At 42.7% G+C, this 19,506-nt stretch overlaps 1 protein-coding gene across 4 annotated transcripts in view; it reads right to left on the bottom strand.

Annotated features, from left to right (window-relative positions):
* Ttc27 (tetratricopeptide repeat domain 27) overlaps positions 1-19,506 on the bottom strand; it is a 145,836-nt gene that overhangs the window by 100,545 nt on the left and 25,785 nt on the right. For all 4 annotated transcript variants that reach the window (XR_003952200.1, XR_003952201.1, XM_006525025.4 and 1 more), the window contains exons 8-9: positions 15,262-15,374; positions 11,898-11,964 (exon numbers count right to left, since the gene is read on the bottom strand). Coding sequence is in view for 2 of the 4 variants with exons in the window: in XM_006525025.4 (XP_006525088.1) it covers positions 11,898-11,964; positions 15,262-15,374 (180 nt within the window). In the remaining 2 variants the exon portion in view is untranslated. The remainder of the gene's footprint in view (positions 1-11,897; positions 11,965-15,261; positions 15,375-19,506) is intronic.

Here is a 19,506-nt window from a genome sequence, read left to right as displayed (position 1 = left end):
ACTAGAAGCTGTGATTCAACTGGTAGAGGAACAATTAAAATTAGGCCATATTGAACCCTCTACCTCACCTTGGAATACTCCAATTTTTGTAATTAAGAAAAAGTCAGGAAAGTGGAGACTGCTCCATGACCTCAGAGCCATTAATGAGCAAATGAACTTATTTGGCCCAGTACAGAGGGGTCTCCCTGTACTTTCCGCCTTACCACGTGGCTGGAATTTAATCATTATAGATATTAAAGATTGTTTCTTTTCTATACCTTTGTGTCCAAGGGATAGGCCCAGATTTGCCTTTACCATCCCCTCTATTAATCACATGGAACCTGATAAGAGGTATCAATGGAAGGTCTTACCACAGGGAATGTCCAATAGTCCTACTATGTGTCAACTTTATGTACAAGAAGCTCTTTTGCCAGTGAGGGAACAATTCCCCTCTTTAATTTTGCTCCTTTACATGGATGACATCCTCCTGTGTCATAAAGACCTTACCATGCTACAAAAGGCATATCCTTTTCTACTTAAAACTTTAAGTCAGTGGGGTCTACAGATAGCCACAGAAAAGGTCCAAATTTCTGATACAGGACAATTCTTGGGCTCTGTGGTGTCCCCAGATAAGATTGTGCCCCAAAAGGTAGAGATAAGAAGAGATCACCTCCATACCTTAAATGATTTTCAAAAGCTGTTGGGAGATATTAATTGGCTCAGACCTTTTTTAAAGATTCCTTCCGCTGAGTTAAGGCCTTTGTTTAGTATTTTAGAAGGAGATCCTCATATCTCCTCCCCTAGGACTCTTACTCTAGCTGCTAACCAGGCCTTACAAAAGGTGGAAAAGGCCTTACAGAATGCACAATTACAACGTATTGAGGATTCGCAGCCTTTCAGTTTGTGTGTCTTTAAGACAGCACAATTGCCAACTGCAGTTTTGTGGCAAAATGGGCCATTGTTGTGGATCCATCCAAACGTATCCCCAGCTAAAATAATAGATTGGTATCCTGATGCAATTGCACAGCTTGCCCTTAAAGGCCTAAAAGCAGCAATCACCCACTTTGGGCAAAGTCCATATCTTTTAATTGTACCTTATACCGCTGCACAGGTTCAAACCTTGGCAGCCGCATCTAATGATTGGGCAGTTTTAGTTACCTCCTTTTCAGGAAAAATAGATAACCATTATCCAAAGCATCCAATCTTACAGTTTGCCCAAAATCAATCTGTTGTGTTTCCACAAATAACAGTAAGAAACCCACTTAAAAATGGGATTGTGGTATATACTGATGGATCAAAAACTGGCATAGGTGCCTATGTGGCTAATGGTAAAGTGGTATCCAAACAATATAATGAAAATTCACCTCAAGTGGTAGAATGTTTAGTGGTCTTAGAAGTTTTAAAAACCTTTTTAGAACCCCTTAATATTGTGTCAGATTCCTGTTATGTGGTAAATGCAGTAAATCTTTTAGAAGTGGCTGGAGTGATTAAGCCTTCCAGTAGAGTTGCCAATATTTTTCAGCAGATACAATTAGTTTTGTTATCTAGAAGATCTCCTGTTTATATTACTCATGTTAGAGCCCATTCAGGCCTACCTGGCCCCATGGCTCTGGGAAATGATTTGGCAGATAAGGCCACTAAAGTGGTGGCTGCTGCCCTATCATCCCCGGTAGAGGCTGCAAGAAATTTTCATAATAATTTTCATGTGACGGCTGAAACATTACGCAGTCGTTTCTCCTTGACAAGAAAAGAAGCCCGTGACATTGTTACTCAATGTCAAAGCTGCTGTGAGTTCTTGCCAGTTCCTCATGTGGGAATTAACCCACGCGGTATTCGACCTCTACAGGTCTGGCAAATGGATGTTACACATGTTTCTTCCTTTGGAAAACTTCAATATCTCCATGTGTCCATTGACACATGTTCTGGCATCATGTTTGCTTCTCCGTTAACCGGAGAAAAAGCCTCACATGTGATTCAACATTGTCTTGAGGCATGGAGTGCTTGGGGGAAACCCAGACTCCTTAAGACTGATAATGGACCAGCTTATACGTCTCAAAAATTCCAACAGTTCTGCCGTCAGATGGACGTAACCCACCTGACTGGACTTCCGTACAACCCTCAAGGACAGGGTATTGTTGAGCGTGCGCATCGCACCCTCAAAGCCTATCTTATAAAACAGAAGAGGGGAACTTTTGAGGAGACTGTACCCCGAGCACCAAGAGTGTCGGTGTCTTTGGCACTCTTTACACTCAATTTTTTAAATATTGATGCTCATGGCCATACTGCGGCTGAACGTCATTGTTCAGAGCCAGATAGGCCCAATGAGATGGTTAAATGGAAAAATGTTCTTGATAATAAATGGTATGGCCCGGATCCTATCTTGATAAGATCCAGGGGAGCTATCTGTGTTTTCCCACAGAATGAAGACAACCCATTTTGGGTACCAGAAAGACTCACCCGAAAAATCCAGACTGACCAAGGGAATACTAATGTCCCTCGTCTTGGTGATGTCCAGGGCGTCAATAATAAAGAGAGAGCAGCGTTGGGGGATAATGTCGACATTTCCACTCCCAATGACGGTGATGTATAATGCTCAAGTATTCTCCTGCTTTTTTACCACTAACTGGGAACTGGGTTTGGCCTTGATTCAGACAGCCTTGGCTCTGTCTGGACAGGTCCAGATGACTGACACCATTAACACTTTGTCAGCCTCAGTGACTACAGTCATAGATGAACAGGCCTCAGCTAATGTCAAGATACAGAGAGATCTCATGCTGGTTAATCAACTCATAGATCTTGTCCAGATACAACTAGATGTATTATGACAAATAACTCAGCAGGGATGTGAACAAAAGTTTCCGGGATTGTGTGTTATTTCCATTCAGTATGTTAAATTTACTAGGACAGCTAATTTGTCAAAAAGTCTTTTTCAGTATATGTTACAGAATTGGATGGCTGAATTTGAACAGATCCTTCGAGAATTGAGACTTCAGGTCAACTCCACGCGCTTGGACCTGTCCCTGACCAAAGGATTACCCAATTGGATCTCCTCAGCATTTTCTTTCTTTAAAAAATTGGGTGGGATTAATATTATTTGGAGATACACTTTGCTGTGGATTAGTGTTGCTTCTTTGATTGGTCTGTAAGCTTAAGGCCTAAACTAGGAGAGACAAGGTGGTTATTGCCCAGGCGCTTGCAGGACTAGAACATGGAGCTCCCCCTGATATATCTATGCTTAGGCAATAGGTCGCTGGCCACTCAGCTCTTATATCTCACGAGGCTAGTCTCATTGCACGAGATAGAGTGAGTGTGCTTCAGCAGCCCGAGAGAGTTGCAAGGCTAAGCACTGCAGTAGAAGGGCTCTGCGGCACATATGAGCCTATTCTAGGGAGACATGTCATCTTTCATGAAGGTTCAGTGTCCTAGTTCCCTTCCCCCAGGCAAAACGACACGGGAGCAGGTCAGGGTTGCTCTGGGTAAAAGCCTGTGAGCCTAAGAGCTAATCCTGTACATGGTTCCTTTACCTACACACTGGGGATTTGACCTCTATCTCCACTCTCATTAATATGGGTGGCCTATTTGCTCTTATTAATAGAAAAGGGGGAACTGTGGGAAGCCGCCCCCACATTCGCCGTCACAAGATGGCGCTGACATCCTGTGTTCTAAGTTGGTAAACAAATAATCTGCGCATGAGCCAAGGGTATTTACGACTACTTGTACTCTGTTTTTCCCGTGAACGTCAGCTCGGCCATGGGCTGCAGCCAATCAGGGAGTGATGCGTCCTAGGCAATTGTTGTTCTCTTTAAAGAGGAAAGGGGTTTCGTTTTCTCTCTCTCTTGCTTCTTGCGCTCTCTTGCTTCGCTCTCTCTTGCTTCTTACACTCTGGCCCCATAAGATGTAAGCAATAAAGCTTTGCCGTAGAAGATTCTGGTTGTTGTGTTCTTCCTGGCCGGTCGTGAGAACGCGTCGAATAACACTGGCCATCACAAACATGCATAACTATTAAATATCCCTGCATGTGTCCACAGCTGCAGAAGAAAGCCTCACTCAGGCATCCTAAGAATGGGCTGTCCTGCATATCTATGATGCAGTTCCCTGCGGCCACACTCAGTGACGTGACAAGGTGCAGTTAATCAGTCTTTTACTCTATTGCTTACTTTTCAAATTATTTCTATGAAGTTCTAAGAAGTTACAATTTCCTTCCAAAGCCATAGAAGTCTAATAAGGCACAGAAAATGCTTGCACCTTTTTTCCTTAAGCACCTTGTGCTGCTGGCCATCAGACGCTTTAGAGCTTCCGTGGGCTGCTTCCAGTGCTGTGCACGCCAGGCACAAGTGAGTGCTCACCTTCCCTTCCACACGTTCGCTTTAACCGTGAACTCGTGGCACACTTTAATACAGAACTGGAGTGCTCTCCCCTGGAGAAGAAAGCGTTTGGCAGCCACAGGCTGGGCAGCACCATGAATTTCAGGTGACTTCAGACTTGCTTGAAGGTCTTAGCTCAGTGGAAAGTTCTGAAAGTGTTATTACCCCACCCCACTCCCGAGACTCCAGCCCTCAGAGGTGCTCGCTGCAAAGGCTTCAGGTGCCTGTCCCTCTGGCTTCCGTCCTTGACTCTAGCTCCCAGGTTCTTGTGCGTCTGTGGGTCAGGCACTTCTCCTATCTCTCACGAGTCTGGCAGTGTCATAAAAACTGTTCTCCCAGGGTGCCTTACTGTCCACACTGCCAGTACTGAGGGCCTATAATATCTGGCTTATTCCCTTTCTCTTCTTAATACCCCTTTATTTCTTAGCTCCCTCCTATTTCCAATGCTACTAAAGACAACAGCACAGTATCTCCAAAAAAAAAAAAAAAAAAAAAAAGATGCTGCTAAAAGCACAGAGGACCCTAGAAATATCTGATATATCAGAGATCAGAGTTCTAGGGCAATACACAAGCATGAAACCTGCAGGCAGGCAGACAATTCAATAGAGGCCATATGAACATGTCCCAGAGAATCTGTTCAGGTCTTCAACTCAAAAATTAATCACGTGCAATGTAGATTCCCCCCTTCAGATTAATTATGCAAATGGTACAAAGGATTCATATATTTTTATAGTTTTATAAATATATGTGATATATTCTAAGTTCTTCTAAAATAGGTTCTACTAAAAAAAGCATTTATAGATTTAAAATAATTAAATCACATTAATTAGCTGTTTATGTCCACTAATGTAGGAAGTTGCTTGAAAATGGTGAGTTTATTAATGTATTAAAATACCACTTTACTTCATGGACACCAGTTAATTTATACTAGTTTAGTATTCAAGCCTCCTACCCACAGGACTTACTCATCTTGGCCTTCTTCCTACTGGCCATTCCTGACAGGAAAGGAAACTCAACAATGTTCAACATCAATAGCCTGTGTTAAATACCAAGGATAAAATGTACCCTAACTGCAGCTCTATCGAGCATCTTTCTTCTCTTTTTGTTTTCTAGAGACAGGGTTTCTGTGTAACCCTGGCTGTCCTGGAACTCACTCTGTAGACCAAGCTGGCTCACTCATAGATCTGCCTGACTCTGTCTCCTGAGTTTGGGGATTAAAAGCATGTCCCACCAAGCCTAGCTAACACATTTTCTTAATTCTTAGAAAAACCAGTCTGATTTTTACCTCACAAAAAAATGATAAATTATCATAAATGTGAACCCTGAACAATTTCACATTAGATGTCTGTTCTAAAACTGTCTCCATTTAATACATGACATAGGTTGAATATTTTGTGTTGTACTTGTGACAAAAAAAAAAAAAAAAAAACAAACCTATATTGAAAGGCAGATCTATTTTGATATGTGAAATAGCTTTAAATTATATAGGTCTAAATAGAGGGCTGGAAAGATGGCTCAGTAGTTAAGAGCAGTGGCTGCTCTTTCAAAGATCCTGAGTTCAATTCCCAGCAACCACATGGTAGCTCACAACCATCTGTAATGAGATCCGATGCCCTCTTCTGGTGTGTAAACAGCTAGACTCATATACATAAAATAAATCTTTTCTATATTTAACTTATATATATATATATATATATATATATATATACATATGTCTAAATAACAATCTCTTCTTTAGCAAAGTATTGATCACTATATTAAAATATACTCAACTTCACCATGTACTTTGATCTGTTTAGACAGTGGTATACAGCTACATACAGTTTCTAATCCTTTCTTCTCAGAAGCAGAGCTATAGCTATCTCTTCTTTGCTTCCACTAGGACAACTTCTGACTTTTTTCTCTCACTATGTACCCATGACTGTCCTGGAAATCACAATGTAGACCAGGCTGCCCTTGAACTCACAGGGATCCTCCTGCCTCTGCTGGGATTAAGGGCATGTGAAACCATACATAGCTTAATCTTTGGCATTTTTGCCCCTTTTCTACTGGGACAATCTTTTGACTTTTATTTGGAGTATTTACCCACTAATATCTAATATAGTTATTTATGCAAATATTTGTACTCAGAAAGCTAAAGTAAAATGACTATTATAATATGGATTTGAGATCAACTGGATCAACATTTTAAAAAAATAAAACTCCATCTCAAGATGGGCAGTGGCTTCTGTCTGGAATCTCAGTACACGGGAGGTGGAAGCAGGTAGATCAGGAGTTCAAAGCCATCCTACACTGAGGACAGTAAGTTTCAGGACAGCATTTGAAGCCTTATTCCAAAAGCCAAAGACTCCATCTCAAAGAAAACTGAGAGGACGAGAAAGGAAGGCAGGGGAGTAGATCATTATCAGAAAAAAATATAAAATATAATGTAAAACTCTCAAAGGACTTTTTCCTTCTTTCATGTAGACCCTGAAACCACAGGCAGACAGACAGAAGGCAAGCTGCCAGTATCAATTCACACTTGAACAAAACTGTTGCCAATGAAAACTGAAACACCTGTATGAACTAAATTGTTCCTATTTTCAACAATAAAAGGAAATTAAAAGCATTCCAAATGTCACTGACTTGGCTCATCTGAAAGGAAATAACGCAGCTTCCATAGCTCATTTTAAATTATTGAGCCAACACAACATAAATAGTTTTCTAAAACAATATACGTTATTTTCACTATGACTCCCAAAATGTGTAGAAAGGATTTCTCAAAAACAGCACTACACAATGACTGTCTTAAACTAGGAGAGCAATGGCTTCCAGGACAAGCTTCAAGGATGTACAAAAATGTCATAAGTAAGCCTGTCAGCTTGTATGCTTATTAAAATATTTTAATAATAATTTAATTTAAAAATTATCTCACATATATTTCCACATGCCATACCAACATGAAAACACTGGCAAATTTTCTCCACAAAAAGAGATCTTATCGTTATCTTAGGAAATATTAACTAGATCAGTAAAAGTCAGTAAAATACAGAGCCAACATAAGCCCACTATTTAGTTGAGAATCATGCATAAATATTGGTAGGTTTTTTTTTTTAATATTAGTTTAAAAAAAAAAAACCTCCTCAGTTTCTAGAAACTAAAGAGTATCCCAAACTAAGGAGGCTAAGGCTAAGATTTTTGAGTGTGAAGCTAGCCTGGGACACATAACTAACTACCTTCTACCTGAAAAAGCGAAGTGTGTGTGTGTGTGTGTGTGTGTGTGTGTGTGTGTGTGTGTGTACACGCTTGAGTATGTGTGTATTTACCAAGTGCAAAATAGCCATGATCACTTTCCCCCCAATAACTTCCAGTCTTTTACAAGATATTAAAATTTATATTGAAAAAAATGTATATTGGATAGCTCTTTCATCATGCCCCAGAGTTATAGTCTCAGTGGCAGATCACCAGAGCACGGGAAGGGACATCCAGCAAGGCAGTGCTGCTCTGTCTTGCCTCTCTCCCTTCTCCGCGTCCACAGGCAGTTCCAAACATGTCTGCTCTGATGCTGCTGCTCCTCAGTACTGAGTCCTTAGTACTCCTGAGTGCTAAGGACCCAGCTTTCCCTCACTGTGCAGCACGTTTACGTACACTGTACATTTGAGAGCAAGCTTTCGGCTGAGGGGAGATGGGGAACTGTGGTTCTCCTTACTGTCATGTAGTGCTACCTAAGTTATGGAGAGAGGCAGAACAGCGTGGGCACAGAACGGAAGTCAGCCCGACGCCTGGGCTGGGCCACTTCACCCATTCTCAGTCTGGATAACATCCTTAGTCCTGAGCAACAAGCAGGACTGATGCACCGAAGTCTGCTTGCGAGCTCAGCCATCCAAGCTAGGAAGTTAAAAAGCTACTGAAGGAAGATGACTGCACAGCTGGTGGCTAGATAAACAAAAATGAGCCTAGCCAAAAGAGGCACAGAGACAAGGTAAGCACTCAGAGTGGGACAGGGCCTGAAAGTGCCCACCCATCTTGTCTCAGACACACCTGAAGTTACACAGAATACGCTGTCCCTCAGATTCTGTGAGAGTTGGCTCCAAGTGCCATAGGAAATACCGAAGAAGTCCCTCACAGGAAGTGGTTGGTATCTGCATACAGCACATACCCTTGTTCTTTTTTTTTATGTATTTATTTACTTATTTTAAATGTGCTCTGTCTACATATACACCTGCATACCAGAAGAGAGCATCAGATCCCATTACAGATGGTTGTGAGCCACCATGTGGTTGCTGGGAATTGAACTCAGGACCTCTGGAAGAGCAGTCAGTGCTCTTAACCACTGAGCCATCTCTCCAGCCCATCCTTGTTCTTTAAGTCACCTCTTGTTACTATAAAGCCTAAAACCAAGTAACTGCTACAGAACCTGGTATTATTCTGTATTATTAGGGAACAATGACAAGAAGGTCTGCACGTGCGTAAATCACATACGCCTTTTTCAAATATTTTAAATCCTTGGTTGACTGAGTGTGGTTGCAAAGCTACTGATGTAAAAGGACAGCAATATAAAGAAACTTCATCCTGAAGGTCAAAAGCCACTCCCGAGTCACCATGTTACTGACTTTGGAATCCGTTACAAAAAGAGGCAGAGGAAGGCCAGATGGATAAAGAGAAGAGTTGCTGGGGACAGAGTTGAATTTCCCTGATGTAAGTGCATGCTTCAGTTGAGACAAGACAAGGGGACAGTGTAGAGCCCAGAGTCCTCAAGGAGGCCCTCCCAGTCTCCATGTTCCCCACAGGTCTTTCCTAGGGGAATGGGGGGGGGGGTGGCTGTTTGTTTGGATCTTCTTGAAGACAGGCTTCATGTGTCCCCTGGCTGGCCTCCCTTACTGCGTATTTAAGCGTGACCTTTAACTTCTGATCCTCATCACTCCATCTGCAGAGTTAGGGATCACAGGCATGCACACGCAGTTTATGCAGTACCAGGAATTGAGCCGAAGGCTTATACATACTAGAGGAACATTCTACCAACTGAGCTATTACAGCCCCAGCACACTGCAGTACTTCTTAGAAATTAAAGATTTACTCAAAATAACAAAGAAGTCTCCTTAGAAAAGTTAGATCTGGCATTTGAGTCTCTGTAGTCACGAAGAGATCAGTGCTGACTGGGAGGAGAGCCAAAGGAGAAGAGAGCAGAAAACGTGCCTGACAAACAGTTCTCGTGGGTAAAGTATGAAAGTTAAATTCATGACTTTCATTGTAAACTGAGAGAGATGAGCTGCCCACATCAGAGCCACCAGCTAAGAAGCTTGCAAGTACCTCATGCCACAGAGAAATGAGAACAGATAAAGACAACCTGAAGACTGGGGGAAGCTTTCCCTCACTCACAACAACTGTGCTGTTAAGAGATTGGTGTAGTGTTTCACAGGAACTGGGGAGGACACACATACACAAATGTGTGTGAGACCAACGCAAAATGATGGCATTAGCGCTGCTCACCCCACCACAAAGCCCACTGAGAACATTTCCTGTCATCTGCCCTGTCAGTGCTGACCTCTGTTGTCAGTGGAGACCCAAGCCTCCAAGACACACATTGCCTGGACACTCGTCTCCTCTCAGCCCTGTACACCCCGCTCTCGCTCTCTCTCTCTCTGAGGGTCACTCCCAAACCTCATGTCCTGCCCCACTGCCCCATTTTAGAAGGATCTGTGTTCCACATCACCTTCCCACTGAGGTATCCCAGACCACCCTGCTAAACAACACTTACCCATCCCACTTTATAGCCCTCCTCAGCACCTCAATTAAATATCTATTTCTCTCTTTGTCTATGTACTTTCATGTAAATTAATTGGAACTCCAGAATAAAAAAGATACTGTTCAATATTGTATCCCCACTGAGGATCAGGACACCTGTTCATGGTAAATATGTCAGAGTTACTAGCTGAGTGAAAGGACGGCTATTTTATGTGCATTGAAAACAATGTTGCCACTTTGCTTGCCAGATTCTTTACAGCACGTGCATTAATAAATAAGGCATTTCCATATAGTCAGCTAAAGCTATGAGATAATGGCAATGCCCACGGTGCTGAGGAATGGGAAGAGTGGGAAGACAACCCAGAGCACCAGAGGACTCCAGCAATAGCTTCTAACCCAACCAAGAGAGTGGGATGAACAGTCTGCAAAGCTCCTACTGCAGAACAAATGGGCCAGTTTTCCTTTCTACCTATGAAAAGTTCTTTCTTTTGTCTTATCTGGAAAACGGCAAAGGAAGAAAGAAAGTGAACTCGGTACTCCCGGTTATTAAGGATACCTCTGGCAAAATCACAAGGAATTTTGATTCCTTCAAGAAAATATGTACCAAGCACGGCGTGGTGGTACACATCTTTAATCCGAACACTCCGTAGAAAGTGGTAGGCGGATTTCTGAGTTCAAGGCCAGCCTGCCCTACATAGGAAGCTACAGCACAGCCAGGGCTATCTAGAGAGACCCATTAAAAAAGGAAAGAAGATGTGCAACCTTTTCCAATCACAAAGGCAAAGCACAGTGAGTCTCCCCGTCCTCTCTGACACACTTCTCTCTTCTTGGATTTCACATCTCCCAACATCTATTCCCCAGCTTTTCTTTTTTCTTTTTTCTTTTTTTTTTTTCTTTAGAAGTCAGAGCCCCTAGTAACTAGAGTTACAAGCAGCTGTAAGCTGCCTGATACGGGTCCTCTGAGAGAATGGCAAACATTCTTTTTTTTAAGATTTATTTATTTATTATATGTAAGTACACTGTAGCTGTCTTCAGACACTCCAGAAGATGGAGTCAGATCTCGTTACGGATGGTTGTGAGCCACCATGTGGTTGCTGGGATTTGAACTCCAGACCTTCGGAAGAGCAGTCGGTCGGGTGCTCTTACCCACTGAGCCATCTCACCAGCCCCATCCCCAGCTTTTCATTTTGCTGCTCTGCCTCCCCAGCCTGGGTCCTGATCTGTCATCTTCCCTCTCTAGTCAACTGTAATGAGGTGACTATGCAAAATTCCCACAAACAGTGCTCCAGGTCAGCAATGAACACCCTGTCAAATCCCACAGCCACTTCCGTCTGTCCTTCTGCCCTGGCTATTCTATGCAATGGAACACTGACAAGCGCCCCATGTTCCCAACACCATCCCCTTCCCTGACTGCTGCTCTCTTGCCCCTGCTCACAGCTCTTTGTCAAGACATCCACATAGGCATCAAAATTAACCCTCACTTTTATGCGTAAGACTTATAAATTCTCAGACTCTCAGTCAGTCAACAGCTACTGAGTACCCATTACATGCACAGTAATGCAGTAGACCCTAGAGTCAAAAAAGAAAGAAGGGAGGAGGGGGGAGAAGAAGAGGAAGAGAGAAGCTGGTCACTGTCCTCAAACCTAAGCAAGTACAGGGGAAACAGCCTTGCTTAGGGAACAGCAAGAACGTGTGGGTTAGAACCTGGCAGGATGCGCACCCCTGACTTCCTTAGCTGACAGTCTTTTTTAGCTTAAGGAAGAACACACCAGAATCAAAATAATCTACAAGGAAAAAGAAGGAACTGGAGAGAGTGAGGCCATTACTCACCGATGTGAAGGCCAGCAGCTCCTCCTCCGTTAGCTTATGAACTGGGTTGTTCTTCTGGAAATTTGTGCTTTGAATTAAAAAAAAGAAAATCCTAAAATACATGTTGTAGCTAATTAAAAACAACGCTTAAAGAAACCATTATTTCTTACAGTACACATTTTAAGTCACATACTACAGTGCTATGCAACATATACAGGTATTGAAACAAATTTTCAAAAGATAATAATAAAACTCTGAAAATATAACAGCTGATATCAAAAATACCCAAATAATTTGTCTTATTAGAAAAACAAAGAAATCCAGTGGCTACAAGATGGATGAACAGGTCAAGGTGCTGGCCACGATATGCACCCTCCAAACATAAATGGTAACAGAAGCAAAGGAAACCCAAGATACGATACTAATCAAAGACAGTGGAGATTACTGACTCCCATTTACTAAACACCTACCACTGAGAAACCCCATGTATGACACCCAGACACCTTAAAATCTGTACGTCACCTGAGTGTGGAACAACCGGCATTCTAAGGTGCTGATGACAGGGTCTAATGAGCACAAACACTGGGCAATCAAGAATTAGGTCAGCATTCACATACCCCTAGCTCAGTAATTCCACTCTAGATAATACAGCCCAGAAAAAACAAAAATCCCAGAAATGATACACAAAAATATTCACTGTACTAGGAAAACTAAAAAGAATCAAGACATCCAAATGGAAAATGACAAACAGTGACATATTCAGCCAGTGAAATGCTGCTGTGTAAATTAAATTTTTTTGATTAATTGATTTAATCTGCAGCTGCAGTATAAAACACAAACCACAGAGACACAATAAAGGCAGTAAATCACTACAGAAAGCATGAAAGCAAGCGAATGGAAGTAAACATGTCCTTAAAGGCCGGAAAATGACAATCCTAAAGCTAGGGTAGATTTCCTCTGAGGAGAACAGAGGGAGACGTGGAAAAAGAAGTGCAGAGGTTTAACTTCCAATGTCTGCAGCCTTCTAGTTCACCATTTCCACATTAATGATTAACATGTAACTTAAATTCACATATTATATTAATTACTTTGCATGTAAATATTATACAGATTAGGAATGTGGTGTGGTGGCTCCCACCCAAAACCTCAACATGGCAGAAGCTGACACTGAAAGACTGCTGCAAGTGTGAGCCTAGTCTGGGCTACAAAGAAAGCCCCTGTCTCTAAAACCATTGCTTTAAATGGCTGGAGAGCTGGCTCAGTGGTTATGAGCACCTGTTGCTCTTGCCGAGGCCACAGGCTCTGTTCCCAGCAGCCACATGCAGTTCCCAACCATAACTGCAGTTCTAAGGGATCCATCCCATATCCACTTCTGATCTACATCCAGTGTGAATGTGGTACACATACATAAATGGAGGCAAAATAGGTACAAATCCAAAATAATAAAAGTTAGAAAGTATAAAAACATAAACCTATAAAATAGTAATAGTTCCTTATAATCTTCAGTATTATTTAAAAATTTTTATGAGCATGAAATGCTTGTGTGATAACTCTTAACTAAACTTATTTAAGATTTATTTTTATTATTTTTAATTATCTAGTGTATTTTATTCATGTGTGTATGTACATATGAATACAGGTGACAAAGAAGACAGAAGCATTAGACACCCTGAAACTGGAGCGACATATCCACCTGAGAACTCGCTGGCAAACAGTGAGAGTTCTAAGCACTGAACTATCTCTCTTACTAACTTTCTTTCTTTCTTGACTTATTTACTTATTTCTTGGAAGGCAGGATCTTGATATGTAGCCCTAGATGGTCTAGAAGCTACTATGAAATCCACTCTGCTCTTAACCACGGGGAACACCACACCCCTAGCTTGCACAACTAAACAAAACAAATGGGAAATGAAATCATTTAAAATACACAACATACAATTCTCTCTCTCTCTCCCTCTCCCTCTCCCTCTCCCTTCCCCTCCCTCTCCCTCTCTCTCTCTGCCCACCCCCAACATAGCTAGTCTGCAGCATAAAGGAACTGTAACAAGATGATCCACCCACTTAGCCCCTCAAGTCCTAAGGCTCCGTGTTCTCTATGTGAACAAAAACACTAAAACCTCATGAGGCAGGATAAGAACCTCATTCAAAATGGATCCATTTCTATTCCCTCTGCAAAGCTTCCAATGCAAAGGGAGGGAAGTACTGAGAGGAGGAGAAATGTCAACCAACAAAACAATAATCCAGCCACGTTTTAGGAAAGAAAAGTGGAAGAAAGGAATGAAAGAAAACAATTTTCATTGAATACTCTTTAGTATTAAAAATAAATTTACTTCAAAATATCCATATCCATAGCCAGATGGTGGTGGCATACACCTTTGTTTACTTACTTTTATTTATTTAATGTACATTGGTATTTTGCCTGTGTGTGTGCCTATGTGAGGGTGTCGGATCCCCTGGAACAGGAGGTTGAGACAGCTGTGAGCTGCCATGGGGGTGCTGGGAATTGAACCCAGGACCTCTGGAAGAGCAGCCAGCACTCTTAACTGCTGATCGTCTCTCCAGCCCCTTGCACACTCCTTTAATCCCAGCACTCGGGAGGCAGAGGCAGGGAGATCTTTGAGTTTGAGGCCAGCCTGGTCTACAGAGTGAGTTCCAGGACAGCCAGGGCTACACAGAGAAACCCTGTCTCAATAAAAAAAAAAAGGGGGGGGGGATATATATGTGTGTGCGTATGTATAAGTGTGTGTGTGTGTGTGTGTGTGTGTGTGTGTGTGTGTGTGTGTGTGTGTGTGTGTTTAAATATTATACATGCTATACATATATAATACCCCAACACATACATTTCCCTGGAGGTCCAAACAGTCATTCTCAGCTGGGGAAGCAGTGCATTCAAGAACAGTGCACGCCATGCAAACCTCTGCGACCCTGAGTTCAGATCCCCAGCACCACAGAAAAGCCATGTGGTCACGTGCATCTGTAACCTAGTCTTATGAGGACAAAGAAGGGATCCCTTTTATAGGCAACACAGAGGTGAGCATCAGGTTCAGTGAGAAATCCTGTCTAACGAAAGATAAGGTGGGGAGCACTGGTGTGAACATCCACAGACCACCTCTGCCTCTCCATGCATCCCCCACACACAATCACTCTCGTCTATTAGGACTTGATTAAAAATCTACACCTAGTTGAAGATAACCAAAGACTAGGAGAAGGAGCTACAAACTCAATAGATTCTGAACCTCTGATCCTTTAAATCGTTGCCCAAGAAGTCTCCACCTTCACAAGCCATACAATACCTACTGTACAAGGAGGTTTTGATGAAGATCTTCCCAAACTCAGGGGACAACAGTCAAAGCGTTCAACACAGCCAAGTCAGACATTAACGTACCAGACTCCAAGGACCACGGCAAGCTCCTCCGCACACAGGTCTGGCATCTGAAACCGTTCACTATCTGCTAACTTTATTTCATTCAGAACAGTATCATCATTGAGCTCAAGATTCTAGTGGGACACAAAAGAAAATATTTAGAACAAGAGTTACATTTCATTCTTTCATTCTTTCATTCATTTATTCATTCATTAATTCAATAGACTGCTAATGGAAATGATATTGATGCTTGCTGGGGTTTTTGGAGGGAGGTTGGGGTACATTATTTTTATTTTGATTTTCTTTGGAGTTTTTGTTTAGTTTGGCTTGGTGTTCTGTCTCTTGTTGATATTTAAAACAGGGTCTCACTATGTGGCCCTGGCTGGCCTGAACTCACTAGGCAAACCAAGCTAGTCTTAAACTCACAAAGGTCCACCAGCCTCAGCCTCCTGAATACTAAGATTTTGAAGGACTGTAGCACCATACCTGTGTAACACACCCTTCTAAATGTTTAAAGATTATATAATGCCTAAATGTGGTCAGCATGCTGCTTCTGGTGGGATGTATTTACCTTGTGGAAAGATTTACCATGTGCACTTCAGTGGAAGTGAAAGTGGTTGAGACTGACAGTAGTCACTACTAACTGACCAACGTGCAGAAGAACCTCTGCAGGGTAATCCCACCCCTGCCCCATCCCTATCACCAGCCCTCTTTTTACCCTGTCTCCCATCACTGGAAGGATATGTATCCAGCCCTGTGGTCATGAAAGTGGCCCAGCAGCCAAGGTACCATGGCCTGTCTGCCTCCCTCATCACTCAAACTGATGCCCAGAAGGTGGACTGCCAATACAATACTAGCCCTCCTGAAGAGATGGAGTCAGACACACTATAACACCCTCCTGTCCTCAGCAGCAGAGCCATTACTGCCACCTGCTAAACTACTTTATGGCAAAGCATACTGTTTTTGTAAAGTACCTTTCATTAATAAATCTGTAAGATGGTCTATTTAAAATATATAAGGAAAATAAGTCTTAAAAACTAAAAAGGACTAGTGTTCAGCATATGGAAAGCTCTTAGACAACCAAAATTAAAAGTGGACCAAAAATGTATGCAGATACTTCAAAAAAGAAGGTCAATAAATAGCCAATCAAGACACCAAATATCCTTAAGAAGGACTGGCACAGTGGCTCAGCAGGTACTGGCACTCACTCCCAAACTCAGTTCCTGAGACTCACATGGTATCCCAAGCCCACACATGTGGATTGCTGTCAATCACAGGTGAGGGCAGGTGAAATATAAGACTAGAGTCTGTGGTTGGGCAATGAAAAAGGTAGGCGGGGCTAAGAGTTTCAGAGAGATAGGACAGGGGACAGACAGACAAGGACACAGAGAGATGGAGGAAGAGGATGAACCAAATCCACGTGGCTTGAAATAACCACAGGTAGCTATGAATATCACAGAAGAGCAATAGAGCAATGAAGGGCAATTTGTCCAGTCTAGGAGCGCAGCTTGTGTTAATATCAATCTAGGTGGGCAGCTTGTGTTTATATCAGTTGGGTCTGAGTTCACTGTGTGGGTGTTCTGTGGGTTGAGAATTTACTGATGTAAATCTGACTGATAATTTACAAGCCTCCGGAGTTTTGATTTGACTGGGTTACGGGGATCTGTGACAGCCACAGCGAACTGCAGAATGGCGGTCTGAAATGGGGGCAGGGAGACCCCTGCGGCCCAAGAGTAGACAGTGATAGCGTGGATTGATTTTTTTTTAAGTGATTACATGCAACACATGTAAGCAGTCACAATTGCTAGGGAGGAAGAGATTCTCCAACAGGCCAAACAGCCTGCAAGCTGTGCAGTGGCTTAGGGAAGTGGTGAGCATCACCCATGCTGTGGTGGGCTCCTGAGTGATGCAGATGCCTTTGAGGCATCCATGTCCCTCTAGGTAACCCATGCCATACTCCTCTAAGTCCCTGATAAATGTACTGCTTCCAAAGCCAGGCCTGGGTGGAACCATTTCTTTTGTCTTTCTTCTATGTGCTACCTGAAGTGAATAGACAGTTGTTCACACCTCCCCAGGGAAAGCCACACAACATCAAGTTAATGTCATACTATACAGGAATGACCCTTAATGACAGAAATCACATGGGCATCTCAACAGGAGCAGGAAAGGCCATTGTCACAGCTCATTGTCTACTCATGATAAATGTCCTGAAGAAACCAGGAAGAGAATCAACACATTTCAGCCTGCAAGCAACTCTACTAATCCTCTTTCAATATAGATATATTAAATATAATTTTTTTCATTCTAACAGTTCTTTTCCTTTAGAGAACCTAAATTCATACACTGAGGTTGTCTGCTGACCTCACATATAGTCTGCTCACAGAAACACACACACACACACACACACACCATACACATCATGAAAGATTTAACTTTTGTGTGACTGGACATCAGAACTAAATCTCTTCAAAGATGCTGTTCAAGTCTAAAGATCAGACTCCAACTGGCAACCTAAAGTTTAATGAGGGCCTTGGGCAGGACTGAGAACAGAGAGGAGGGAATTAAGGATGAGTGTATTCATTACACAGTCTCTGGCTAGTGTTAACCACAGCAGCACACACATACACAGCTCAGTCACAGCGCTACATCCTCAAGGAAGTAATGTCAGATTCTGTGTTTCTATGACCCTCTCCTTTATTCACTCTTCTAGAACCAATAGCTGCTCCTTAAGAAAGCTACCACAAAAGAGACAGTGAACTGGAACTTGCCCGGTGTTCTTATCAATGGTGACTGTACTGGCTATGTGTCGGCACAAGCTAGAGCCATCACAGAGAAAGGAGTCTCAGTTGAGGAAATGCCTCCATGAGAGCTAGCTGTAGGCATTTTCTCAGCTAGTGATCAATGGTGATGATGCAGCCCTCTGTGGCTGGCACTACTTAGGGGTGGTTGTCCTGAATTCTATAAGAAATCAGCCAGGGGGAACAAGGCAGTAAGCAGCCCCACGGCCTCTGCATCAGCTCCTGCCTCCAGGTTCCAGCCCTGCTTGAGTTCCTGTCCTGACTTCTTCCAATGATAAATTATGATCTAGAAATGTAAAGCCTTTCCTTCCCTCCTTGCTTTTTTGGTCATGATGTTTCATCACAGCACTAAAACCTTGACTAAGACAATCCTCAGGACGAACTGAATGCCAGCTCTTCCATCTCTCTCAGCCGTCGCCCTAGTCTCTCCCTGTGGCATTAGCCTCAGAATAAAATACAAACTTGATATTCAGCGTACTTAAGGTAAATTTACTTATAGGTTCTAAACTAAAGCATACCAAAGCATACTAAAGCATAAAGACAGTACAGAGAATAAAAAGGACAATCAAAAGCTGTAGATGTGGGACTGCAGAGATGGCTCAGGAGTGAAGAACAGAGCCTGCTCTCCCAGAGGAACCAACTTCCATCCCCACCATGCACGTGGCAGCTCCATTCAGAGGATCCAATTCCCTCTGTTGGTTTCTCTGATCACTACACACATGTGGTACACAGATATATGTGCAGGCAAACACCCATACACATAAAATCAAAATAAACCCTTAAAAAATTAACATATAAAACTCTAAGTGTGGGAATCTCTGGGAAATGAAGATATGTTTATGGCCTCCATGAAAGCAAGCATCCTAGACTCTTAAGTTCAAGCCACAAGAAAAGAATTCATTAGACATGCCACAAAGCATACAAAGCAGCAAGCAGCCCAACAATGGCCGAGATGAAGGCAGATCATAAAATGGGAGAAAAGGAATTCTGGTCACTGATTTATGTGTTTAGGAGAAACCTGAGAAATGACAAGTCCCTAAATGTTTAAAAAAATAAAAATCCACAGAAAACCAAATAAAGGGACTAACATAGAGCTGGGTACGGTGGCTCATGCCTACCATCCCAGTGTGAGGAGCGGGGACAGCCCTGAGTGAGAAAGCCCTGAGCATTACTGACTTGGGCACCATCATGCCAAGAACTCCAGGGATTGCCTCAGGCCCATAGGAAAATGGCAGCATGGGCCAGGCCCAAAACGAATGGCAAAGCTGTCGTCAGGAGCCCAAGGATAAGTGCTAACAGACTACTGATCAGTGTGTGTAGAGATTAGCAACTGCCCCTTCCTGTTCCTGGACGTTCACAGCCTAAGACTGGTCACCTACAGACTCCCTATCCAGGCTGGCTAAGCCCTCCCCAACCCTGTGCTGGCCTAGTAGACACACTACAGTGCCAGGGCACAGAAGGAGCAGAT

Source organism: Mus musculus, chromosome 17, assembly GCF_000001635.26.
Source record: "Mus musculus strain C57BL/6J chromosome 17, GRCm38.p6 C57BL/6J".
Classification (NCBI taxonomy): Eukaryota; Metazoa; Chordata; class Mammalia; order Rodentia; family Muridae; genus Mus; species Mus musculus.
The sequence above is the reverse complement of the archived record's forward strand: the minus strand, read 5'-3'. Positions and strand labels throughout refer to the sequence as shown.